Genomic DNA, 26,140 nt, shown 5'->3' with positions numbered 1-26,140 from the left:
AAGACAAGCACCTGTCGTCCTCTTACTATAATATGTTCACCTCGTCACGCTAGGAGCTTCTCAGACTCCTGCGGAAAGGTTTCTTGAGCGGAGGGAGGTGCTGGGGAGACCTAACACCCGTGGGAAGAGCAGCCCGCAGACCCAAGAGGGACAAGAGAGGACCAGGCCGTCGTCTGTCCGCATCCCAGATGGGCTCCCGCCTACACGATCACCCTGATCTGATCCACGGGCTTCCGCGTTAGGTTGGGCACCGTGGCCTCTTTGCTGGCGTATCCCACGGGGAGGAGCATCAGCAGCTTTTCGTTTGTGGGGCGGCCCAGGAGCACCCTCAGACGGGGACCACAGTTGAGAGGTGTGGTGGTGACAGTCACCAGTCCCGCATTCTACGACAGAAGGGGAGAGAATACAGTGTCAACTCAATGGAAGTCACGACTTTGCTTGTGGCCTGGGGACATTCCGGTCCCCATTAGGCCTGCTTGTCCCATCATTTCCCTGCAGCTGGGCAGCAAAGAGCCCGCCAGCTTGGGCAGGTGGACCTTAAACCTCACCTGTTCTCCTCAACCTCCCTAGTCACCACATTCTTTGAACCAAACAGTAAGAAGCTTCTTGAAGAAGAAAAATACTCGTCCTATTCGTCATTGATGGTTAAGACACAGGAATGGTTATTTCATGGAAGGAAATTTGGGGGGTCCAAATATACCCAAGGAAGGGGTATACCCTCAAACAACAGGGAGTTCCTATGCTTATATAACCAGCAATGCAGGCGGAGGACCACCCCAGCCGAAAATACCTACGTCCAGTGACAGAGGCTCAACAGCCTGGCATTACTCCCTCAACCTGTCTACGAGCCCCTCCGGATAATAAACACCTAATAAAAATCACATGCAGCTTCAAGATGCTTCCCAAGCTACCTCCCTCCCCTCTGATTTCCCAATCAGAGGGTCACCGCTAAGCCTGAGCCAGACAGAAGTTCTAGAACTGCCTTTGAGAGTCCTACAGGACAGGCTCTTTGGTCCGGTCGCTATGCGATCTGTGCAGATGGGGAGCATCAGGAAGATTCCTCTTTCCTCCCTCGCAAATAGGACCTACGCTCAGAATCATGCCTGAGGCGACGCTAGAGGGCAGCAAACTCAACACTAACGTGACAAGGCTGCTGATTCAGAGCTCAAAAATCTCTGAACCCTTTGCTTCTTCCGGCAGATGAATGAATGAACGGGGCATCCGCGTGGTCCGATGTTGCACATCACTTCCTTTATCTGCATGCTCACAGCATTAGGGAGGAAGTGAGATGCCACTTTCTCTAGGTAAACTTTTCAAGTAATCTAAAAGCCTCTTCCTCTTTTGTGTTAGCCACGACTGTATTTTGCAAGGTATTTTCGCCATATAAAGTTTGCTTCGAGTTAGTGAAGAAGCGTGTAGTTTTTTGGACTCGATTGTCGCTTGGAAGTATGATCACTCTCACTTACCATCTTGTTTGCCTCGTTTCTTTTACGTGCTCACTGTCTCTCTCTACCCCAGGACCCCAGTCCCCGCCAGAATGCACGCACAGTTCATGAGGCAAGACCTCCCTGGTGCCCTCCCCCCTCCCCTCGGACCTGCCACACAGAAGGAGTTGAGTGAATGAACTGAATCCTGTAAAAGGTGTACCTCAATCTGCTCTGTTTCATGCTTAGCATTGCTCCAGCGACCCCACATACCGCCGAGATGGAATTGTTTAAAGCACGTAGATGTCTTTCCAGTGCAAGGCCACGTAAGCTCGACTTTCCAGGGAAGGAGCTCTGGGAGAGCCTTCTCTTTATAGCTTTTTAATCATGCCACCGGCTCGGACGACAGCGAGCCCAGCAAGGCAGCATGCCTGCCGAAACCCTTGGAGCTTCGTGTCGTTACAGACGAAGGCAAACGCAGTGGCCATTTTTCTGAGCCTCAAGTGATGTTTCCAGAAGAGGATTCTAGCACGTTGCACCAGGTTTCCAGGGGCGTTTTTCACACCAAGCTACGTGTCTTAGGAGTTCGACTTTAGATGAACAGCTTCCAAGTGTCTCTCAAATAGAAACTCCGCTGAAATTTGTGAATAAGGCCACTGTTTGGCTTTCCAGGATCGCTCCTCTCTTTGGGGCGGGATGGGGGGGGGGGTGGGTAACATACCTGAAGAGCAGCCAGGAGGATGCCACAAGCAATGGAAACACTGATCTCATTGTAGTAGTGGACCTTTCTTTTGCCACTTGCCGCAACACCATGTACTTGTTTGAAAATCAGAATCAGAACAGGTGCTGTGTCCAAGTACTCCTTAACCCAATTGGTTCTGAAGCGAAAGAAAGATAATCCAGAGACTTTGCTCTTAATGAGTTTTGTTCTTTTTTTTCCCCTTTACAACCTTATTTACATCTAAAATAAAAGCACTTCCTGTCTTTTATGTTTAAATGGAAAAAAAAAGGCTTTCGGTTGTTTACTTGTGTCTTCGCTATAGTGTTCTGTCCAAGGTCATTCAATTCAATAAGCATGTGTTAACGAGGGCCTAGTGTAGCAAGGCACATGAAATGCAAAGGCACAAACAAGGAGCCTATAACCCAGAAGGCAGTGTGTAAAATTTAGCAAGCTAAAACCCGGTAGGTGATATTAAAGAAATATAAGTCAGTTGCATTAGGAACCCTCCAAATGAAGCGTTGGTAATTTCGAATAAGAATATTAGAAGAGCGTTTCCAAAGTTTCCCTCGAGGTGGGGTGCTGGAGACTGGATGGAGAGGGGCACTGGGGAAGGACATCTTAGTGAGTCAACGAGTAAAGGCAGAGTCAGGACGGAGGACGCTTGGCAGGTCGGGGAGTTTCCAGAAGCCCGATAGGCTGGCGGATGGGGTGCGAGGTGGAGCACGGGTGGGCTGGAAGGTTACGCACGGATTTTGCAGAGTCCTGGACTTCGTGTGGGAGGTGATGGAGAGGGACTATAAGCTTCTGAGCAGAAGCATCACATGATCAGATCTGTTTTAGGAAGAGGTAGATTGGTGTGGGCAAGGGGCAAGCTCAAGGGGGACCAGAAGGTAGACAATAGCAATGGGCCAAGGGAATTCGGGAAGGCGTAGAAGCTGGAACTGACAGGTCTGGTACAGAAGCAAAGGAGAAGAAAAAGGTGATGGTGAAGTTTAACCAAAATGACAGGTGCAAAGATGGTGATGTTGCCAGCCCAGTGATGGAGAAAAGGAAGTGAACTTTGTGAGAGTGGGAGATAATTCACGTGAGGTATAAATACGAAGTTGAGAGTCTTGCTTGCCAGCTAAGGAGCATATCTTTCTCCATCCCGTTACCCTAATCCATACATTTGGCGAAAGCTTTATTCTAGCTCAGACACTCAAAGTGCTACTCATGCAATGATATACGTTAGAATTTTTCTTGGGCCACATTATGTCATTAATAAACAAGAGGTGATTTCACCTTAAGCCTAGCTGTGCGTCACTATTTTCAAACATACTAAACTCACTTGTGCGGTTTTCTATGGTTCCTCTTATGCTATTAACTTCTACAGGTCACATTTTCCAAGCTGCCTTCTCACGCTTCAGCCAGTTTCGTCACATTGGGCTGTTACCAATTCTCTTCTCCTCACGAAGAGGAAGAACGCTTGTTGTTCAGAAAGAAGATAAACTCGGGGAGCCCGACGGGTTTTGTCATGCTGGGCAACCTGCTCGACCTCCCTTGGCTCAGTTCCCGCATATGTAAAACGTGCTGTCCAACATTCACCTCATACAGCTATCGTGAGGGTGATATCGGTCAAATATATTAAGGGCTTAGAAAAGTACCCAGTACACATTGCTGTGTGTGTGTTAGCATTATTATGGTCACCGATATTATGTTGCAGTGAATAATTCAAAAGAAATTAATGTAAGACAGAGATGAAGCAGTGTGCCTTTGTTCAAACGCAGATGAATACTTTTTAATGATTTTTGTACTTATTTTTTTGGGGGTCTAAGTGTACACTGGTATCTAATATTTCTGGCTTGCTCAGGTTCACAAGAATTTATTATGACATCACATGACCGTGGATAAAAATACGGCAGTGAGACTTATTAATAAAGGGACAACTAGCACCTTCTGCCTAGGATGTCAGGATATATGTTCATTTGCAGCTCAATTTAACATCTATTCAACTGCCTACTCTGCAACCGCACTACGCTAGATGGTGTAAGACATTTTTAAACCTGGACCCCTAGCGTTTTATGTATATATGCGCGTGTTCGTATCGCCCGCAAAGAAAGTCCATAAGGTTTCTAAAATATGGCCTATGCAATGAGAAGAAAAGTAAGCCAATAAGCAAAATGCTATGTGATGAAATGGCCATTTTAGATGCACAGAAGGTACCTATTAGGGGCTTTGAGCACAGAGACAAGAGAGCGACTAATTCTGCCTTCATTGGGGAAAACGTCAGGGGCCAGCAGCGTTTTGTAAGCACTGTGCACGCATAGAGCAGGACATCTCTCTAAGGGTAGGAACTCAACTTTTATCCATCCCATTTTTCCCATGAATATGCAGCGAGATTTTTATATTTCTTATTAATATTCTGCACTACTTCCAGAGCATGGTAATAAGTTACACTTCCATAAGGGCGTCTGTTTAATAGGGTTTAAACATCTTAGGTAAGAAAATGACCTCTGGGGCCAAATAAATGAAACAGGAAAAGAGCCAAGAGACCCTCTTCTCATCACCCAGCCCTGAATACTCCTCCCTTGCCCCCAGGGCTGCAACCTGGTCGCCTTTTCTTGCTTTTCTCTTATCACAAGCTTGTGTCACACTGGGGTGTCAGATAACACCCCATAACACCCCAGGACTGGCCACCGAAGAAGGCCGGCGGCTGGGACCAGCGGTGTGAGCGCCCTTGCACTCCAAATGCCAAAGACTAGAGCAAGCTTCCCTTCTCAGAAAGAAAAACCAACATCTCTGCCCATTGTCCCTTCTCACACTCAGCCTCAGAGCGCGCTGGAGGGGAAAGGAAGTGGCCTTCGTGGGGAGGGCCGTGCTTATAAAGCGGACTCCGGACTCCGTAAATGACAAAGCAGAGTCTAAACAATGGACGGTGACGGCCGTGATGACAAAAGTGACAGAGAAGTTATGGAATGCATCTGAGACATTATGAGGGATGACTGCCCCTCAATGGGCAAACAGGACTCCACACATGGCTGGCAGGGGCAGCTATGAGAGAAAATGGACACCTGCAGGGCCTCCCCCAGGGCGCGAGGGCTCAGGCTTAAACCTAGTTACAGTGAGTTCCCCTACGCTTCTTTCCTAGAGATAAGGAAGCCCACACAGTTACTGATGCCTAAGAGATGCCATACTTGCACGGATTGTTTGCTCTTACTAACCATGTGCTAAGATTACTTGGAAGGTGTTATCACTTTAGCAAATGTAATTTACTTCAGCCAAGGTCCCGAGACATCTTTATGCCACGATCTTACACTCTAGATGGGAGAAAAGCGAAGTGAGTCCTCAAAGGTGTGTTTACGACTACTTGGGTGGAAGACTGTTTGTTTACCAATGATGCCACTTCCTCCTTGTCATCACCATTCTATGTGCTTACAAGCAGGCTTGCACATTTAATTTTCATAACGAAGTAAATCCTAGGTAGTCCCATTTTCCAGATGAGGAAACTAAGGCACAGAAGAGGTTAATCATCCCATCAACTCTTGTACCTCAGTTTCTTCAGGTCCGTAACCCATTGGCGTCCCATCCTTTTCAAATAGTTTATTTCTTCCTCCTCCTCGATGATCTCCCGAATCTTATGTTTCACGTCCGGGTCCTTCACAACCACAAAGGCCCAGGGCTCCGTGTGGGCCCCACTTGGGGCAGTTCCTATCATCCATAACATTAAAAGCAGGAATGGAAACACGAAAATGTGAGAATGGTCATTAAGAATGGGTATAGTAACTCACACTCGCTGAAAACGAAGTTCAATCACCTGGTGAGCAAAGTGCTTGGTCACGGATTCTGGTACGTGGCTGTCCTCTCTGTTTCATTCTGCCTCACTTTAGGGGCTACAAACCAACTAACTGAGGTCGAGGCCAGTGGTTCCAGGGCTATGGGGGATTTATCACCACTTCTCTAAGTATGTGGGGGGGAAACATTCCCATGTAAGGGAACTAAGGGAAGCCAGAAGGGAAATTCTAACAGCCCAGATGCTCCAAAATGTTGTTTGTTTTGATATTATTTTTCTAAGATGATTTATTTGGAGAGAAAGCATGACAGGGAGAGGGGCAGAGAGAGAGGGGGAGAGAGGGAATCGATGTGGGGCTCCAACTCACAAACCGTGAGATCATTGACTTGCACCGATACCAGGAGTCGAGCACGTAACCGACTGAGCCACCCAAGTGCCCCTTGATATTCTTAGAAAAGGATAGAGTCATGAAGCTCGTTGAAAATGGTAACATTGAAATGGTCAAATGGCTTTTAAAACACCCATGAGAGGGACGCCTGGGTGGATCAGTCAGTTGGTTGCCTGACTCTTGACTTCGGCTGGGGTCATGATCTCGAGGTTCAGGGGTTCGAGCACGGAGGTGAGCTCTGGGCTGGTGGAACCTGCTTGGGGTTCTCTCCCTTTCTCTCTGCCCCTCCCCGGCTGGCTCACTCTCTCTCTTTCTCTCTCTCTCAAAATAAATAAACAAACTTTAAATAAAAGGAAAACACCACTCACGAGAAGTAACTCAACTATACATTGTTTGGTACCTGTATCAGGACGCTGAAGGCAGCACTGTGGGGTTTGTGGTCCCACTGGAGACACATGAGAACTCTTGGCCCTGGGTGCTCAGTACACAAGAACCTGTCTCCCAGCTCTCATGGGCTATGGGAAGCCTCAGCCCACACTTGGATCAGCCCCAGGATCCTGGTACAGAGCTTAGTAGTGTATCTCAGTGCCCAAGGAGCTAGAATCCCCTTTCAGACTCCAACCAGGCCCAACTTCTGATCTAGGTGTCACCCTGCTGTCTTAGAGATGGCCCGCTGTTCCCAGCCACAGACCACAAGGACCCACGAATAGGTTATTTCAGAAGCAACTATTCCATTCTTCCTGGTGAGTAAGTTAATGGCAGAAGCTCTACACCAGGGGGGTCAGGACTGCCTGCTTGATGGGGCTCTTGTTGTCACCCACACTCCCTACAGTCAAGACAGCATGAGTGGATTGTGAAATGCAAGTCAAGAGCTAAACGTAAAGCCCATTCACAATGGCCATGCAATAATCTTTGCAAATGAACTTAAATGTGATTTATATAGGAGTAATACTCCAATCAGAGGAGACTCTCAAATAGGGGATTTCTCTGACATCTGCTTCCCCCCTTTTTTCTATAATTCTTTTATTTTCCTCTGTGGAAATATCAATTCATGTTGAAAATGGGTTTGTCTTGGGGTGCCTGGGTGGCTCAGTCGGTTAAGCGTCTGATTTCAGCTCAGGTCATGATCTCACGGTCCGTGAGTTCGAGCCCCGCATCAGGCTCTGGGCTGACGGCTCAGAGCCTGGAGCCTGTTTCAGATTCTGTGTCTCCCTCTTTCTCTGACCCTTCCCCCGTTCATGCTCTGTCTCTCTCTGTCTCAAAAATAAATAAACGTTAAAAAAAAAAAAAAAGAAAATGGGTTTGTCTTGCTGTGGTTTACTTTGCAAATTCATGTAGGTAAATTTTGCTAGTTTATTAGAAAATAGTACTAGAGCGTGTAATCTAAAAAATTTGGTTCTGAAAAGAGAAATGTACAAATGTGAGTGAGCCTGTGTGTGTGTGTGTGTGTGTGTGTGTGTGTGTGAATGTATTTTAAGAGGGGGGTAAAGTAAGGGGATGTTTCTCTTCCAATGCATAATAGTATGTTCAGAAATTTTTATTTTTAATAAAAGATCCTAATATTCAGTAATTTCAGAAGTTTTAAACTGTTGTCACATCTGGTCCCAGGTAGTTTGTAATAGTCAAAAGTTTGTAGAAAGCGGAAATCGTTATGTTTCTGGCAGTCAGTCAACACCAGGGTAAGATTTTATAAATAAACGTATCACCCTAGGCTTTATTCAGTGTGTTTGAACTTCAGTAGTGCTCCAATATTGTGACTTACAGCTGACATTCTCAAAAGCACAACGTGCAGTTACAGACCTGCTGTTTTGATGACATTATCAATGACTTCCATGGGGACTTGCTCACTACTTATGAATCTCACAGACCGTCTTTTGCTGAGAAGTGCATAAAATTCCTGGGATCTCTTCACCATTTCCTTCTCAGGATACCGGGTGTGGGAGAATGGAATATGTTCGACGTCTTCCTCTGACTCTTGCCGGTCATTGGCATCTACAAATAAGAACAAAAAAGGCAACAAACTAAATTGCACTTCTTGGTCACGAAGGAGAGCAGAATATGTCACCCCGTGGTACGCCTCTTTGGCACAAGGATTATTTTGAGCCGATAATTTTTAAGAAACAAAAGACACAAGAAAAGTGCTGAAAACCAGAGTAGAAGTTACCTTTTTGTAAGGGACGTGTACTTTTGTGAAGGAAATCCCCACCCACAAGCCTTCCCTGTACCAAGAAGGAAAGGATGACCCTGGCATGAAAGTCTTATCAATGGAGAAGGTGGACTTAAATCTGTACAACCGCCTTACCCCAGCTTAAAACACTGTGCTTTTCTTGATAACCTCCCCTAACTGGATCCCCTTCCCCTAATGTCTTTCTTTTGTCTTTAGTTGAAAATTGTATTTAAGTAGTGACTTGGGCCATTTCAGGGACTCACTCAAGTTTCCTGGGCCTGTCCCATGTATACGGTAGGTATACATGTGATTAAGCTCCTATTTCTTTTTCTCCTCTTAATCTATCTTTTATTATGGGGGGGAGGGGGGAGGGGTCTCAGCCAAGAACCTAAAAGATAGAGGGAATATTATTTCTCCTCTCCTACAGTCATAAGATGGCCAGTGGGGAGAAAGAATTAAAGTTCTCAAAAATGTCTGCAAGATTATCAGCTCAAAAGAGTCAATAAAAAATGAAAAGTATTGGTCTACAGAATTCTGAACTCTGGTCTTGACTACTGACTATCCAAATTCCACTGGTTATAAATCAAGAAAAAGAAAGTTTTACCTACACAAAGATGAGGAATGAAAATTTCCATCAATGGTGAACTAGTTTGTTTGAAACAATCTCGCATGAGCTGAAAACCAGTAAAATCATGAAATAAAGTACTTTTAAAGTCTTTTTAAAAAAATCAGTATATTGCTGACAGTGTAGTAAGAAATTCCCAAGCCAAAACTGAAGGGAAATACGAATCTGCAGGTGGGTAGCACAGAAGCCACATTTCTTCTGACAGTACTTGTCAATCTCTACATATTTGAATTTTTATTTTCATATTTTCAGGGATTGAGGATGATAGGAATCAAAGCCCAGGCCTATACACAATGGGAAGGCTAATAAGCTGGGACCCCAAGATCACATCCTCAAAGAAAGAATGAATTCTAAATAAATCAGCCCCCAAGGGGTAATACCATTTGGTGGGTCCTGCCTCAAACTTGAACTTGGAATTAGGTGGTCCTGCCTGAAAATACCTCCATTGCCTAGCAAGAGCAAATGTCAATACACAAGTAATTTTAAGTATAATTACCAGCGATGCACCAAATACAATCAGGCATAAAAAGAAACAAAACATTTTGAGCAAGAAACAACAGAATTGATGTTTAAAAACAGAATCAGATTTCCTATGTCTCCAAATATTGGAAGTATCAGACTCAAAAGATAAAACAACTACGATTACTATATTTAGAACTCATAGATCTGTAGGGTACAGGAAATGACAAAAAGTGACAAAGAAAATATGAGAAACTAAACTTCTAAAACTGAAAATTAAAGTAACAGAATTAAGAACTTAATGGATGGATTTAAAGCAGAATGGATTTAGGATTTATACATACCTAAAGAAAAAAATTAGCGAACTGGAAGATAACTCAGAAGGAAATATCTAGAGCAAGGAGAAACTAATAGATAGAAAACATAAGAGTGAGAAAAAACAAAGCAGAGTGATATATATATTGGAGGGAGACAAAAGTGAAGTGGTCGAGACACCACTGAGAAGCCAGGGCAGAATGCTGGCCCGGACTAGGTGGGCCACAAAAGAATGACAAATTCTTGGAGATCCTGGAGATACAAATGGTAAGACCTGCCGAGGTGTGTGGTCAGGAGTGGTGGGAGAGAGAGACTAGAGATGAGTTCCAGGGGGTGGGCTTTAGCACCTGAGGAGAGAGTGGGACCATCTACTGAGACAGAGGATGAGCAATGAGCCATCTGGGGGAAGTAGGGGTATGAATCATCAGTCTATCACATTAGAGATGCCTGTGAGTTGTTCAAGCAAAGATGTCAAGCGTGAGGGGTGCCTGGGTGGCTCAGTCGGTTAAGTATCCGACTTCGGCTCAGGTCATGATCTTGCAGTTTGTGGGTTTGAGCCCCGCATCAGGCTCTGTGCTGACAGCTCAGAGCCTGGAGCCTGCTTTAGATTCTGTCTCTCTCTCTCTCTCTCTCTCTGCCCCTGCCCTGCTCAAACTCTGTCTCTGTCTCTCAAGAAGTGAATAAACATTAAAAAATATATATTAAAAAAAAAAAAAGATGTCAAGTGTGAAAGTAAAAGTCTGAGTCCAGAAGGTGGGACTTTGGGAACCCTCATATAAAGATGAGAATGACAACAGGAACAGAAGAAAAGAGCAAAAGGGATCCAGTGCCTGGCCCTGAGGGTCTGGGACGTTCCAGGTGGAGTTCAGGTAGAGAATTACCTTTCTCCTTCACTCGCATGCACATACTGTACTTCACTCCTTGCTCTCTCGGAAGACTGACCCGGGAGGGAAAGTCAAGAAGAAATGACTTCAAAGACGCTGAAAACCCCAATGACAATACCAGCAAGTACTGTGGTTTCCTCACCACTGTTAGTGAGAAACTTCTTTATCTGTATAAAGTTTACTAGCAGCCAGGGCAGTTCACACATTTAATGAGAAGGACCATCAACAGTTGCTCAGTTAAATGAGGCGGGTATGATGGGGGAGGGGCAGCAAACACCTACAGGTTTCTGGCAGTCGATTCTGAACCCAACCCAGATGTCATCAATGCCAACCCTGAACTTAGCAAATGTGTAAACAGACTTTTAACGCCCGTGCATCCTTTCACGTCATTTGTTACGAAGTCTGGCGACTTCTGTCCTTAGCAAGTGGTAAATGAGTAAATGCATGAAATGCCTCACTAACCGTGTGAGAGACAAGTTACCAACTCTTAATATCTATTCAGCATTTGTATAAACTAAAGCCAGCCCAGGTTCATGACTTGGCAGTTTCCACAGCTCTTAAAGTCCAAGGTAAACATTCCCACTGTAGCAGAATGAAGCAGCAGCTGCCTGGATGTTATCAGCGAGCAGGGTAGATGAATGGCCAGTCAATGGATTGTCCTGAAAGGCTTGCTGTTCCTGGAGCCTCTCCCAGGGCAGATGGTCTACATTTTGCCAGTGGAGGGGTGGGGGGGAGGAAGGGGGCAGGCTTGGAGAGAAGGCACCCAGGGAACTGCAGGGCAGTGAACCGATACCAAAGGTACCACCTTTTCCCTCCCCCCTGACCTCCTCACTCCAAGAGGAGAGAACAGCCTCTGTAAACTCTAGTCATTCTGCCTCCACGCTACACCAGCCAAGCCTCTCTAGAGGATTCATTCGAGCATAAAGCCCACATATTTCAAAACAAATGGATGCTATTATAGTCTACGTTTTGATCGCAACCTATACTGCCACACTTGGGGTTTGGTATTGACACCCAGGACAATTCACCTTTCATCATTGCTTTAATGCCAAGGATCTCTAAACTGCACCATTAGGTCCAACAGCCAAGAAGCTCTAGGCCGTGTGTATTCTCTCATGGTTAACACAGAGGTATTTTTGTGTTTGTTCGTTTGGGGCTGCATCTCCACGTAAATTGCTTTTGTGTTTTTGGAGTTCTACTTCAAAATCTTTGCAAATGAGCCAACTAGTTTCTAGCTATGAAGCTAGAAGGCCAGTTTGTGTCACATCATCCTTGTCCCCTTCTTGGCATTTTGGGGAACATTGAGAAGCAATATTAATATGGCTGAGAGGGAGGCAGCTCTTGCAGGAGACAAATGCTGAAGGTGAGGATGACGCGAGGTCAGGGCTCCACACCTGCCCTGAGAACACCTCCTTCCCAGCTGCCTTAGCCGTCACTCTGTTTCCACGTAGGGCTGTCAACTGTCCAGCTCCCTGCAGTATATTTCACCAGCAGCTCCCGAGGTGTGTGGGGCCTGAGGAATCGGGGGGGTGGTTAGTAGAAAGTTCTTGAATAGAGCCATGCTTTTGTAGGGACTCAGGGCAGGGCAGGCTGCCCCAAAATGTGCCACAAGGGCATACTGATTATTTTGAACTGAAGCTACTTAGGAAATAGCCAGTACAGGAAAGACACTGTGACCTCTGTCTCTGAAAGCAGAGAATAAATCTCTCATATGAAAGGTACTCTCCCTGTACCAGAAAGTAGAGAGAGATCCTTATCGCCAGAGACATGAACTTTACAGCCAAGAAAGCTTTAGAAACAAATCTTGTTACTTTTTACTAATCTACTACCTCAGCCCAAATTCTGTTTAGAATTTCTTACTAATTGAAGCTCCCAAACATTTCTTTGTCCTGTTGATTCCTCACAAGTTTATTGTCTCTGTCTAAAATGTGTAAAATCTGCCTGCCTTGATCATTTCTTTGGGTCTCAATTTTATTATTGAAACTGTAGGCACATGTAATTGTTTGTTCCCGCCTATTAATCCGTCTCATGGCAATTTAATTCTTAGATCAGATGTAAGAATCTTGACTGGTAGAGAGAAATTTTTCCTCCCCTGTGCTATCCTGAATGAATTTGACAGAACTTGTTTCTGAGCCCCATCATCTCTTGTGGTATCCCCAGTGCCCCCTGTGTTGGTCCACCCTCCCCCCTAGGGCTCCCCCGGACTTGATCTCAAAGACAATGACTCCATTCAAGTCCTTTCCCTTTGCTAATCTCTCATCTCAATCTACCTGCCCTTTGCCCTAAAACCTTAAGGTCTTACAGGAATCTTGGTAAACTAACCTTTCAAAATTAGCCATGTAAAAGTATTAATGGGTGTAGGTGTCAAAGGATAATGAAATGCAAAGACAAAGCCAGACTTGTTCCTTCCTATATCAAAGGAGAATCTCTGTGAACACAGTAGAGTGTTGACCTTTTATAGTATTTTGGGGTATTTTTGGCAGTGGTGTGCTGGCAAACCAGCCCCAGGAGAGGGGTGAGGAGGCCTGATTTGCAGCACTTGCCAATTTCCATTGAGCAAATACTCCCATCATGGCCTGACGTTAAGCTGATGAGTGAAAAATGGCTCACCATGTTCCTGAATATTTAACAGTTGGTTCTTGCTCCTCCCATTGTCTAGCTCTAGCCCACCACTTGGTTGAGAAGCTTGGAGTTCAGGAATTAGTGGATTCCCTGGAGTGTAAAAAGATTGATATCATCTGTAGGAACAGCGTTACTTGTTTGAAACTGTTGTTGATTGGTTGGCGCCCAGAGGGGCTGGTACTGAAGTGAATCCATCCCTGATTGGCTTTCAGAGGTAAGAGGCTGCCACTGATTGGTGGGTTTGCTAAGCTTTTACTGAGGTGAGTTGTCCTCTATTCGTTGAACAGGTTTGAAACCTCTTCCAACGGCTGCTCATTATCATGGGTACATAAAAAAACTGTCCTTCCCCAAGTCTGTGGGAACATTTTAATTCTCAGGTGTTACCCACACAGGCCATAATTTTAACACAGGCCTTTTTTTTTTTTTTTTTGTAACGGCCAGCCACAAACCCTGAAATTGCTTATTACCATTCTCTACATACAAATATATCCCATACATATACATATGCATACAGAGATGTATCAATTTGTGTGTGAGATTTGTAAAATTATATACATATGCATACATGCGTATCTATGTATATATCTATCCTCATCACTGAGCTCACTTTTCTAACACATGGTTTTTTCTTGCCTCTCTCCTCCACTACCTTTCCTGCTTTCCACTGGTATGACTGAGTTTTCCCCATTTTATCTTTTCTCACTTGGAAGTTACACAGTGTGTTAGGTAGAACCATATAAAATTGCTAACACAAGCCTTTCCTTGAAAAAAAAATTTTTTAATGTTTATTTTTGAGAGAGAGAGAGAGAGCAAGCAAGGGAGGGGCAGAGAGAGAGGGAAGACACAAAATCTGATGCAGGCTCCAGGCTCTGAGCTGTCAGCACAGAGTCTAATGCGGGCTCGAACTCATAAGCTGTGAGATCATGACCCGAGCCAAAGTCCGACGCTTAACCAACTGAGCCACACAGGCACCCCTAACACTAGCCTTTCTTAGTAGTGACTAGACAATCCGGGACCAAATTTCAATGAGGACAGTAGTTTTTGGATGGTCAGTAAAGCTAAGTGAAGACATATCCCCGCCAGTATCAAAACAAACACATCCTGATGAGATGTGTTCCCTCTATCTTCTCTTCCTATCTCCATTTCCACGAGCTTCCAAGAACCTGGGCCTGACTAGAGCATGTTTGTACAGGATTTATGGCTCACTTCAGGGAGACAATCCGAGCCTTCCTCTTTGTCATTTCTCCTCCTTAGACCTCTGCTACAGTTGAACAAGAAAATATTAACAAGACCCACGTTTGACTGCTCCCTAAAGGAAGCCTGTGCCGAATGTCTATTTATTCTGAATTAGGCCGAATTTATTTTCCAAGCAGCTCACACGCATGCTGATTCGGTGGAGTAAGCATTCTTTGCGAGCCAAAGCTGGAGGAGGTTGGGTTGGTACCCTTATTTTCCTTAAACTCGCACTAGAATGGCCTATAATCCTTATTTTATTGTTTTGTCTCTTGTAATTAATTTCCACCTGGTTTGAATCTGGTGTCCATTTGCCGTCATCAAAAGCATCTCCATGTTTCTTCAGTAATGGAATCCTTTCGGTTCTCCAGCTGATACCCCTACCCGGTCCCCTCTGAACCTTCAGTGCCAGCACTGAATCCTCTCTTAGACCGTATCTACCCATCCAGGGGTTAGACGCAGGGACTCGGGTGGCAGAGAAACCTGGGTTTAAAAGTTGCTTCTCACCCATCACCTCTGAGACCTCAGTAGGTGTCGCTTAAGTGAACAAGAAAAATTCCGACAAGAGACTGAACCCTACATTCTGGGCAGAGGTGCCCATGGCTGCTGAGGAGGCCACTAAAGGTGCAATTTATTCTTCCATGTGAGGAACGAAGAACGAGGCAGAGGATTTTGCAAAAATGAACAAGCAGAACGAGACAGGGCCACACAGCTTTGCTCTGTGTTCTCAACGTTCAGTCCAGCCCCAGGTCCCTGGTTCCCCACCGGCCTTATCAACCCCTCTTGTACCCCCAAAGTCTGCAGATTGAGTGGGCTTTCCTTAAGGCACACTACCTCTGATCTCGCAGGGAATTTTTAGGCCCGCTGGTCATCTCCTGCCCTCTCTGTTCTAGGTTATTCTCCTATGAGAAATGCAGTCTAACAGCTGGCTATGTGCCTGGATCCTGGCTCTATCACTACCTACTTGGGCAGGTGACTTAGCGGATTTGAGCCCCAGTTTCCCTATCTTTAATATGGGGATAATCATAGTGCCCACGCTGCTGTATTGGCTTGAAGATTGAGTGGTTTACTATACATAAAACGCGATGCTAAGTGGACACAGCCAGTGTTCTGTTAAGAGCCTGTTGTTGTCCATATCCTGGAGTTCCTTCCCCAGGTGGTCTTTTCTGCGGTCCCTTTTTCCCACCACAGATCCTCTTAGTTGCGGGTGCCCCCCGTTCTATGCTCAGTCTTATCACCAGCAAATATCCCGTTAGAGAACTCATCAGCTTTATAAGTTCCAAGTACCACCCTGTGCTGGGACTATCCAACCCGTGTCTGCAACCTGGATCCCTCGCCTGGACCCCTTCTCCCTTTCTGCTTAGATGTGTCACCTTCTCAAATCCAACACGTCTTTGTCTATGTTCAACATCCTCTCTTGCCTAGCTCTTCTCCCCTCCCCCATGTATGATAGGGTCCTTCCACCTCGGCCAGCCTCCAGCGCTTAACCCTCTCCTTCTCCCCAGATTCAATTTATTACCAACCCCCGTTGTTCTTTCTTTAACTTCGCCCTGACTCACTCCTTCCTCTGCGTTCCCACTGCCACCACCAACCAGGCCAACCTTACCCGGGCAAGCCACCACGCGGCTTCATAACGGATGTCCCTTTGTTCAAGAAAAGTGCTTCTCAACTGGGCAGGATTGGCATTCGGGGGGGATGTCCTTCAGCGAGAGACTGAGAGGGAGCCCTGCCAAGAGGCTGCCTGGGCTTGAATTTTCTGCAGTACATTCAGCATTGCTGGCTCCCCGCACTGGGCGCCAGCTGTATACCGCACCCCCAATCCTGAGATCAGGGCAACTCAGAACATGTGCACACATACGTGCCCATACACGAACACACCCACACGCATGTCCAGGTGGCCTCTTCCCAGGCGGGGGCAGCACCGGTCCAGCTGAGAATCACTGAGCCTCTTCCAAATCGAGTCCATCCCACGAACCCACCTCTGAGGCACATCCAACACTGATCACTCAAGGCTCCTCAAGAACGTCTCCCTGCCTGCTTCCTTACCACCTCTTCATCCTCAGATCAGCCAGGACTGGGCCCATGGTCACCACCCCATTTCACTTCCCCCCTTCCCCCCACCGCCTTTACCACTGAGGTCTTCCCATCTCCTCCACATTTTTCTCAGAGGGTCCGTCCCTGCTCTTACGCTCGTTCTGCTCCTCTCATCTGAGGTGCCTCCTAACCATTGCTCTTCAGGTCCTATTAATTGGCCAGGCCCGATTCGTCCTTTCTCTGTTGCACCCCCACGCTCCCCGCACCTCTTTGAAGGCCCTGATGATCCCTTCAGCCCCTCATTACTCGCTGATTGTTGCCTACTTCTTGCCTTGTCCACTAAGTTGAACACCCAAGCTTTGAGGACACAGGGCGACTGGCACAAGGAAGAGTAGTGAGCCCCTAGATCGATGCCACATTTTGCATTTCCAAGTCCTTGATTAAAACCTGGCCACTCTGGGGGCACTTGGGTGGCTTAGTCAGTTCAGCGTCTGACTCCTGATTTCGGGTCAGGTCGTGATGTCGTGGTTCGTGAGACTGAGCCCCGTATCGGGCTCTGTGCTGATAGCGCGGAACCTGCTTGGGATTCTCTCTCTTGCTCTTTCTGCACTCCCCTCCTCTCAAAATAAATAGATAAACATTAAAAAAAACAAACAAACCCACGACCCCTTTCCCCATGGCCACCACCAGCCTGTGATGTGCCCCTTGGCCAAGATTTTAACAGCCAGAGCAGGAATGGAGCTAGGGAAAATGTCAGCCTCTCAACAGCTCTTTACTGACTCTTGATCCAGAAATCAAGGGTGGGTTGGTGCCAGCAGGTTTCCCCTGAGAGAAATGATCTGTCTCTGATGACATAGTAGAGGCTGATGATGAAACTGACCCGCACGTGTTTCCTCCTCCCCAGAAGCCCTGCTCATCAGAAAAACGCAAACAGGAGAAGCTCAGTAGCCTGGCCAGTGTCCTTACCTTCTTCCCCTTGGTGGAGATCAGTATTGTCTTTTAGGTCCTCATCCACCCAGGGACGAACCTCGGCCCTGGCTCTGGGCTCCCTCTTCCGTCTCTTGCTGCTTCCATCACCATTCTTAAAGATCCACACGATCAAAATGCAGACAACTGCTACCAGGACTGGAGTCAGGAAAAACATGGTCGTAAGACTGACTCTCACTCTGAACAGCACACACACTTCCCACACTGCACTTAAACAAACAGAGACAGGAACGAGGAATGAAGGAAGAGGGAGCTGTGGGAGGGACAGGGTGAACTCTGTGACTCTCAGAGGACTTTGCAAAGGAGCAAAGATCACAGCGTGTGCACTGGGGGTGTGTTGTGGGTTTGGTAATGCCCAGGTGCATTCGCTTTTTAAAATCGTGTGCCCAAGAAATATAGGCATAGACAATAAGTTCCAGAATGTGAGTAAATAGTTGAATGCGCTAGGGGTTGCTAACAGTGGTAGAAGGTGTTTAATCTTCCTCCTGTTTAACTTTTCTCCGAGAGCAATGTGTCCTCAACTTGCCAGAAGCTAGGAATCCCCTGGGGAACTTGTTTTTAAAAGGGGAGATTTCCAGGCCCCAACTCACATCTAGTGAAAGAAAATTTCCAGGAAAAAGGCCTGATAGTCTGCATTTTAAAAACATCATATTTGTGAAACCCTGCCCCGAGGTTTTGATATATATTTTTTAACAAAGCCTAAGACAACAGATAGAGCAGAAAAATGATCATATTTTGCATTGGAGAAAAACTTTGATCCAGGAAAAGTGACCTAAAAAAACCCTAAAATGACAGTTTGGTTAATTAGCTAACTTACGTAGGGTTTGTTTGTTTGTTTCAGTTTTTAAGCAAATGTGTTAACATTTGTTTAGCAAATGTTGGATTGGGTCGCTATAACAAAAATATCATAGGTGAGGTGGCTTAAGCAGAATTTTTTTTTTCCCCACCTTCTTGGAGGCTGGGAACTCCAAGATCAAGGTGGGGGCCAGTTTGATTCCCGGTGAGGGTGCTCTTCCTGATTTGAAGGTGGTTGCTTTCTTACTGTGTCCTCATATGGCAGAAAAGTGAGACTCTCTCTCTCATGCCTTTTTTTGTAAGGGCACTAGTCTTACTCAGGAGGGCTTCACCCTTATGACCTCACAGCTTCACAGAAACCTAAGTCACCCCCGAAGGCCCTACCTCCTCATATCATCACATCCCCCAGTCTATAGCAGCAAGATATGCAATTATGTATAATATGAACCATCGGAATAAAAACAGCAGAAAATACTACATATTTATATGTGCTTGTATATTCATAACATTTTATGAAGACTTATACTATAAATTTAAAACAGTGGTTATATTGGGAGTTCTCTGTACTAGTTTTTCAATTTCTTTGGAGTCTATATTTATTTTAAAAAAAAGGTTAAGAAACAACAGTGGCTACTTCTTGTGGATGGGGTGTGGTATTGGATGGACGGGGGACAAGGGTGGGAGAGAGAATTGTTACTGTATACTATTCCATAATTTTTGAATTTTTAACTGTTGTGATTATATTACCTATTCAAAAAATTTAAATAAATGCTATCTTAATAGTCTTTCTATGTTTTAATTTTATTATATATTTTAATATTTCTTTTTGCAATAGACAGATATTCTTTTAATGTATATGATACTGGTTCTAACTGCAGAGAACTGTGTACATTTTGTAATTGTATTGTGGACATTTACGATGGAAAAACTGGACTCCATAGGAGACACTGTAGCTGGGGTGGTCCCACCCGCCATGCCCACAGCTCTTTTAAGGGAAGTCCCCTCCTGAGCTCCTCTGAAAGGACATCAGAGGTGGCCATGCATAGTCCAGTTTGATCCAACTCCACCCCTGACCCAAGGCAGCTGGTCCACGTGATGCATGGCAACCCATGCTGTGGCCCAACTCATCTTTTCATCCCACCACAAGTACAGAGTAAATAAACGACTCAGTAACAAGAGCGGAGCAGGTCAAACATGCAGAGAGAGGCAAAACCTGGAAGTAAGATGTACCTTGCAGGTCATGTGGAAAGACAGAGGGAGGGGCCGTTGGTGGCGAATGCGTCAGTCCCCGGTAGGTCCCAGGTCTAGCTTTGTTTCAGCCCACATGGCTCCTTATCCTCAAAGAAGAGGAGTGATCCGCTGTTTCGGTAACCACAGAGCCCAACTCGTATCAGTGCCAGGCCAAGAGGAAGCCAAGGAAATGGGGAGGGGGGAGGGGGGAGAATTTATTATAGCACGCTGGTAGGTACAGGGCATGGGCAGTCCCCGCCCACCCCCATCTCAGGAGGGAGTACCGGTCACAAATAGTATACACTGAGTGGCTGGTTGGCTCATTAAGGTGTTACTTAAGCCTCCTTGGTTTCAGATCATGTGCCCAGGAAAACAAGTCTTTGGGAGAATTCTGAAACAATCCATAACCCTGAAGGATAAAAAAAAAAAAATGTAAGGCAAACCATGCTGGATAGATGCTTTTTATCATGTTTGGCAACTTGCAGTGGGAAAAGAAGACCCTTACCGTGAATTGCTTGGCTCAAGGCAGAGAAGAAAAGTAGGGTGATCATTTGTTCCCTTAGCCATCCGCTCACTCATTCATTCAACATATTTTTAGGATCAACGTGAAAGGTATTGCATTATGTGCTGGCAATAAAATGGTGGGCAGAACAGACAGTACCTGCCATGGTGGAGCCATGGGCTAAGGGGGAGACAGACAGGTTCAAACGTCACCAACTAATGTCACATTTCAACTTCCATAACAACTATTAGGGAAAAGAATAGAGCATGGTTTGGCTAATTCAGTGAGACTGGAGATTTCCTAGAGGAAGGAACGTTTGAGCTGAGGTTGGAACCCTGAGTGGGAATCGATTAAGTAGCAAGAGGAGGAAAGAACCTTCCAGGCAGAGGGGCAGGTGTAGGCAAGGCCTGTGCTTTGGGAGGAGCTGGCACCTCCGGGGATTGAAATGGTGGCAGGCACAGGGGATGCAGGGAGCCAGCTGATGTTAAGAGAATGCTAGGTAGAAGATGCTAGATGATGCTGGGTTCTGTGGGTCACTTAGATTATTTTCTTTACCCTAAATGGAATGGGGAAGGGGGTGACAGGTGAGTAACAGCTGACACTTACTGAGTGCTTATCAGGTCCTCTTAGCCCTTTATACATATTAACTCACATATGCTTCACCACGACCTGTGCAATAGGTCCCGTTACACAAAGAAAATGAAGGACAAGGAGATCAAGTAATATACCGAACTAAGGTCAGTGTTATATAAATGGGCTAGAAATAACCCTTGTGTGTTAGCCTAAAACCTCTCCATGTCATTTACTTTTCCATAGCAAGCTAGGACCATTACCTCAACATGTACTGGAGCCCGACGGGTTTGACTGGGGAAGGGAAGGTGGGAATTTATGAACTGAATGTTTGCGTCCCCCTCAAATTCACATGCTGAAACCCCGATTCCAATGTGATGGTATTTGGAGATGGGGCCTTTAGGAAGCAATGAGGTCATGAGATAGAGCCCTCATTATGACATTAGTGCTCTTAGAAGGAGAGACCACAGAGCTAGCTAGCTCTCTCTCCACCGTGTGAGAACACAGCATGGCTGCCTGTGAACCAGGGAGCAGGTCCTCAACCAGCCACCAAATCTACTAGCTCCTTGATCTTGGGCTTCTCAGCCCCCAGAACTGTGAGAAATACATGTTTATTGTTTAAGTCACTCAGTATTTTTGGTATAGCAGCTTGAGCTAAGATGGCGTCCCATGGACTATGCTCAGCTTAGGGGGAACACAGACAAGAGGTTTAAAAATATGTCCAGCACAGAATAAAGGAATTTAGCAGTTGTTTTCAGGTAAACGGTGAGAAGGAGGAACGGTGCAGAGGAGCTGAGGCAGTGAAAGGTGACGTCCGGAAGGCAGGCACACAGCTCCCAAACTTCAGGACCCAAGCCACCTTTTATCCCAAAGCACCTTGCGGTTCTGGTCTCAGTGAAGGGTGGCCTCCCTAAGGCTCTTGTTCTTAGATTTCTTCGTGACTATCCCCTTTCACTTCATGTGAATCCCTACCATACTCACCTGAACCAGGCTGAATGGGTCCTCACAGCCGTCTACAACCAACACAATCCCATGACCAGGCTGCCCACTCATAATAAAGTCAGGACCGTAAAATTCTCCATAGTTACCACCAGGCTTTATAGTAAAGGCCTCTGATAATATCATGATTTCAAATCAGTTTTACTTTAGAAACAAAGCCTGTGGTGTTGGGAGTCAGAGATGCTATACTGCTGATTTGGGGAAGGCCCAATACACCTCTCTACTTTGAGTAGTCCTAAAGCATCCTGGGATAATCGTTGTCCCAATGCTTTGCCTTGTCAGGTTAGGAGCTGGAAATGGGTCCTGAGGGTAGATGCCGTGCAGGATGTTATGAGACACTTTCCACGATTTATGATGATGATTTTTAAAAAAAAAACTTTTAATGTTTATTTATTTTTGAGAGAGAGGCAGAGAGAGAGGGAGAAACAATCCGAAGCAGCCTCCAGGCTCTGAGCTGTCAGCACAGAGCCCGACACGGGGCTCAAACCCACAAACCGTGAGATCATGACCTGACTGGAAGTCGGATGCTTAACTGACTGAGTCACCCAGATGCCCCTATGGTGATGATTTTTTATTACTCACTTCAGATTCATTGTCTGCTTTCATTACTTCATTTCCACGGAGTGGCAGAAAACTTAATTTTGCTATCAAGACAATTCAACCTCTACCATTTTAAAATGGAGACAATTAGAAATGTCTTTACCCTCCCTTTCCCTGGGTACCCTCAGTGTGCCCTGATATAGGAGAAGAGGTGTCTGGGCCCTGAGGTGGGCCCCTTTCTCACTGGATTTCACCAAAAGGTACAGTCTCAGACAACAGGCATGGTACAAGAGGCCTCCACACGAAACACCCTGTCTCCCTACTTCTGTCCTCTCTCTTCCAAGCCCAGAACACAATTCTCAACCAATCACCTGCCCCTTTGCATAGTTCCAGAATCTCCTGGGACATTCCCCTGTGGTTTGGGGGACTGGGGGCGGAAATACCTCTCTCCAGCCTCTCATTGACTGCCTTCCATATGTGTACAATATTTGAATTTCCTTCAACCAGCACTTGATAAAGTATAACAACATAAAATTTACTACTTTAGCCTCTTTTAAGTTTATTTATTTATCCTGACAGAGAGATCGTGAGTGAAGGAGGGTCAGAGAGAGAGAGGGAGAGAGAGAATCCCGAGCAAGCTCCATGCCATTAATGCAGAGCCAGATGCGGGGCTTGAACTCATGAAACATTGATACCGTGACCTGAGCCAAAATCAAGAGTCAGATCCTCAACCCACTGAACCACCCAGGTGCCCCTATTTTTGCTTTTTTTAAGTTTACAGTTCAGTAACATCCAGTACACTATTAATGTCGTACACCCATCACTACTATTTCCAAAATGATTTCGTCATCCCAAACAGAAGTAATTAAGCAATAACCTCCCAATTTCCCCTTCCCAGCCCCTGGTAACCGCTACTCTGCTTCCCGTCCCTGTGATCGTGACTACTCTAGATACCTGAGACAAGTGGAATTGACAACATTTGTCCCTTTGTGCCCGTGTCTTTCACTTAGCATAAAGTTGAAGGTCCATCCATGGGTTAACATGTATCAGAATTTCATTCCTTTTTATGGCTTAGATGTGCTATTTTTATAACTAAAAAATAGATACTAAATCGATACTACATACATACTCTGTGATACCCTAAAAAGACCATTACAATACCATCAGATGAGTGCTATAATAGATGTGCACTCAGGGGCCCTCATTCGGCCTGAGAGAGGACAGGATCCACAGAAAACATGGCTTCCACTGAGCTTTGACAGACTCTTCTGGGACAGTGCTACTCAAGGAGCTTGTGCCCAGAGTGATGTAATCAACATGTTGTTCTCTCTTCCTTGAGAAAGTCTTATTACAAAAAAAGTTGGGGGGGGGGGGCGGGGGGGGAGATCAGTTGGCCCAAACAGTGTGTGTGGTAACTTGGTTGGTCTATCTGAATTTACATCCCAGCATATGCCTCGTATCTCATGTTGTGACTCATAACCAAGAATGAACGGGCTGGCCAGTCCACAGGCCATACTGTGAAGAATTCTATTCTAGAAAACACATTTTTCATTTTCAGCGCTGATGTTAAATCTGATTAACTCCGTCCCCATTTCGTTCCTAAATCCCACAAGCGTATTTGCAGGAGTCAAACGAGGTGAAAGAGAACTTTCCAGGAAAGCGACTTCTCGGGGCATTGAGCGAAGTAACACCGTTCTAATGATTCACTCAGCACACTGTTACCAAGCATTTCTATCTCATGCTCATTTAGCAAGTGTTATAGAAAGTGTTCGAGCCAAAGGTTTAAAATAGGATATGCCTGTGTCTACACCAGAATCTTATCTCAGTTCAAGTGTGAAGTTGGAAGACAAAAAGAAAAATTCGAAAATGTTTTATTCATTACTTTTTTTTTTTTTTTTCTTAAAGTAGGCTTCAAGCTCTCTACACTGTATGGAAGAGCGATGCGTTGTAAACATCAAATGTTTATTGAAAGTTTTTCCTGTATGGTGTCTCAGTAAGGATCCTGCACGTACTAAACTCCCAGTAAATACAAATTCAAAGTTTTAAGAATGGAAGTGATGCTTTTAAACCCTCATTGGGGAAGACGAATATGGCGACAAAACCAGGTGCTGATAGAGACCGTGGCCAGAAAGGCCAACCAAAGAGTGAGCGCAGCCTCTCAGAAGAGAGCTCACGGAGTCTAATGGGGGAGTGGGGGGTTGGGGTGGGGGGCATGGGGGGGTTGAGGGGCTGGGAAGAGCAAACGGCCGCACGAGATCTGGAGGAGGTGGAGGTGAGAAGGTCTGGACATGGGGGTTGGAGAATGGGAATCAAAAATTACAACCCCCCTTTCTCCCAGCAAATCACATACTCCAAGCCATGCCTTGTCTCACTCCCTACTTTCCCTGGGGGAGAGAGTGGGGGGTTTCCACAGGTTTCCTGTGGTATTTAACCCAGTGAGCACTGATGTGGAGTCAGTGATGATTTCCCTGGAGGAAGAGACTCTTCACTAGAAAGAGCTCTCAGGAAAAGAGCTTGAAAGAAAACACGGTTCTCACAAAGCGGGGGATTGTTCCGGAATGTGACTCTTCGAGTGTGACTGTCTCTGCCCTTATCAAAACAGGACCACTGAGGTTGGGGATTTTCCAAGTGTTCCTTCTCCTCGCCCGAGCAACATCCTACCACGCAATGCTACCAGGTCGCGGATTAGGGTCCACAAAAGAAAAATGACGGGAATTCTCCAACCATTGCATTATGTTCTCTTTTCAGAACAATGTCTTTATCCGAAAGAACTTAGTCACAAACAAGATTACATCCATTCTCGACAAGATGACAAAAACTCTGGCATGATATTAGTCGCAAATGTTGTTTTAACGGGGAAATGGCATGTTCCAGAGCAATATTATGTAGCATTTACCAATACGGTATTTGCTTTCCCAATAGAGATTTATTATCACTTTTCTGCAAAGTAAAAAAAAAAAAAAAAAAAAGTCAGAACGAGTAATTGTTTCTCAATCTTACTTCTCCTCTGAGAATAAATTATGAGGCACTATTTTGACCAAACAAGGTGGCTCTTGATAAAGGCATTGGTTGCTAGGCTTTTTTTTTTTTTTTTTTTTTTTTTTTTTTTTATTATTTTATTTTATTTTTTTATTTTTTATTATATATTTTTTTTTTAATATATGAAATTTACTGTCAAATTGGTTTCCATACAACACCCAGTGCTCATCCCAAAAGGTGCCCTCCTCAATACCCATCACCCACCCTGCCCTCCCTCCCACCCTGCCCTCCCTCCCACCCCCCATCAACCCTCAGTTTGTTCTCAGTTTTTAACAGTCTCTTATGCTTTGGCTCTCTCCCACTCTAACCTCTTTTTTTTTTTTTTTTTCCTTCCCCTCCCCCATGGGTTTCTGTTATGTTTCTCAGGATCCACATAAGAGTGAAACCATATGGTATCTGTCTTTCTCTGTATGGCTTATTTCACTTAGCATCACACTCTCCAGTTCCATCCATGTTGCTACAAAAGGCCATATTTCATTTTTTCTCATTGCCACGTAGTATTCCATTGTGTATATAAACCACAATTTCTTTATCCATTCATCAGTTGATGGACATTTAGGCTCTTTCCATAATTTGGCTATTGTTGAGAGTGCCGCTATAAACATTGGGGTACAGGTGCCCCTATGCATCAGTACTCCTGTATCCCTTGGATAAATTCCTAGCAGTGCTATTGCTGGGTCATAGGGTAGGTCTATTTTTAATTTTCTGAGGAACCTCCACACTGCTTTCCAGAGCGGCTGCACCAATTTGCATTCCCACCAACAGTGCAAGAGGGTTCCTGTTTCTCCACATCCTCTCCAGCATCTATAGTCTCCTGATTTCTTCATTTTGGCCACT

The 26,140-nt window shown here is 45.4% G+C and overlaps 1 protein-coding gene and 1 long non-coding RNA gene across 3 annotated transcripts; one reads left to right on the top strand and one right to left on the bottom strand.

Moving 5' to 3' along the window:
- Positions 1-122: 122 nt before the first annotated feature.
- IYD (iodotyrosine deiodinase) lies at positions 123-17,868 on the bottom strand. Of its 2 annotated transcripts, XR_006202889.1 has the most exons (6): positions 17,608-17,785; positions 8,103-8,294; positions 5,673-5,832; positions 2,146-2,302; positions 1,648-2,058; positions 301-383 (listed from the first exon to the last, which is right to left on the bottom strand). XR_006202889.1 is itself a non-coding variant. In XM_042940072.1 (5 exons), the coding sequence occupies exons 1-5, from the start codon at positions 17,783-17,785 to the stop codon at positions 201-203; spliced, it is 870 nt and encodes a 289-aa protein (XP_042796006.1). In that variant the 5' UTR covers positions 17,786-17,868; the 3' UTR covers positions 123-200. The 2 variants fall into 2 exon arrangements, 1 of the variants encoding a protein (XP_042796006.1); XM_042940072.1 differs by lacking the exon at positions 1,648-2,058 and having other exon boundaries at positions 123-383; positions 17,608-17,868.
- Positions 17,869-21,233: 3,365 nt separating this feature from the next.
- Positions 21,234-25,147, top strand: LOC122220493. Its single transcript, XR_006202890.1, has 3 exons — positions 21,234-21,321; positions 24,170-24,257; positions 25,013-25,147. It is a non-coding gene; the product is annotated as an uncharacterized LOC122220493 (long non-coding RNA).
- The last annotated feature ends 993 nt before the right edge of the window (positions 25,148-26,140 follow it).

This window comes from Panthera leo, chromosome B2 (genome assembly GCF_018350215.1).
Source record: "Panthera leo isolate Ple1 chromosome B2, P.leo_Ple1_pat1.1, whole genome shotgun sequence".
Lineage (NCBI taxonomy): Eukaryota > Metazoa > Chordata > Mammalia > Carnivora > Felidae > Panthera > Panthera leo.
Note: the sequence above shows the minus strand (reverse complement) of the source record. Positions and strands in the feature narration are given on the sequence as shown.

Excerpts from the sequence above, each read along its gene's own strand:
- IYD (XM_042940072.1), bottom strand. The coding sequence starts at position 17,785 with ATGTTTTTCCTGACTCCAGTCCTGGTAGCAGTTGTCTGCATTTTGATC. Across the intron at positions 2,303-5,672 it reads ACGGACCTGAAGAAACTGAG|AACCAATTGGGTTAAGGAGT; the intron begins GTACAAGAGTTG and ends CTTTCGCTTCAG. Across the intron at positions 384-2,145 it reads TCCTCCTGGCTGCTCTTCAG|AATGCGGGACTGGTGACTGT; the intron begins GTATGTTACCCA and ends CTTCTGTCGTAG.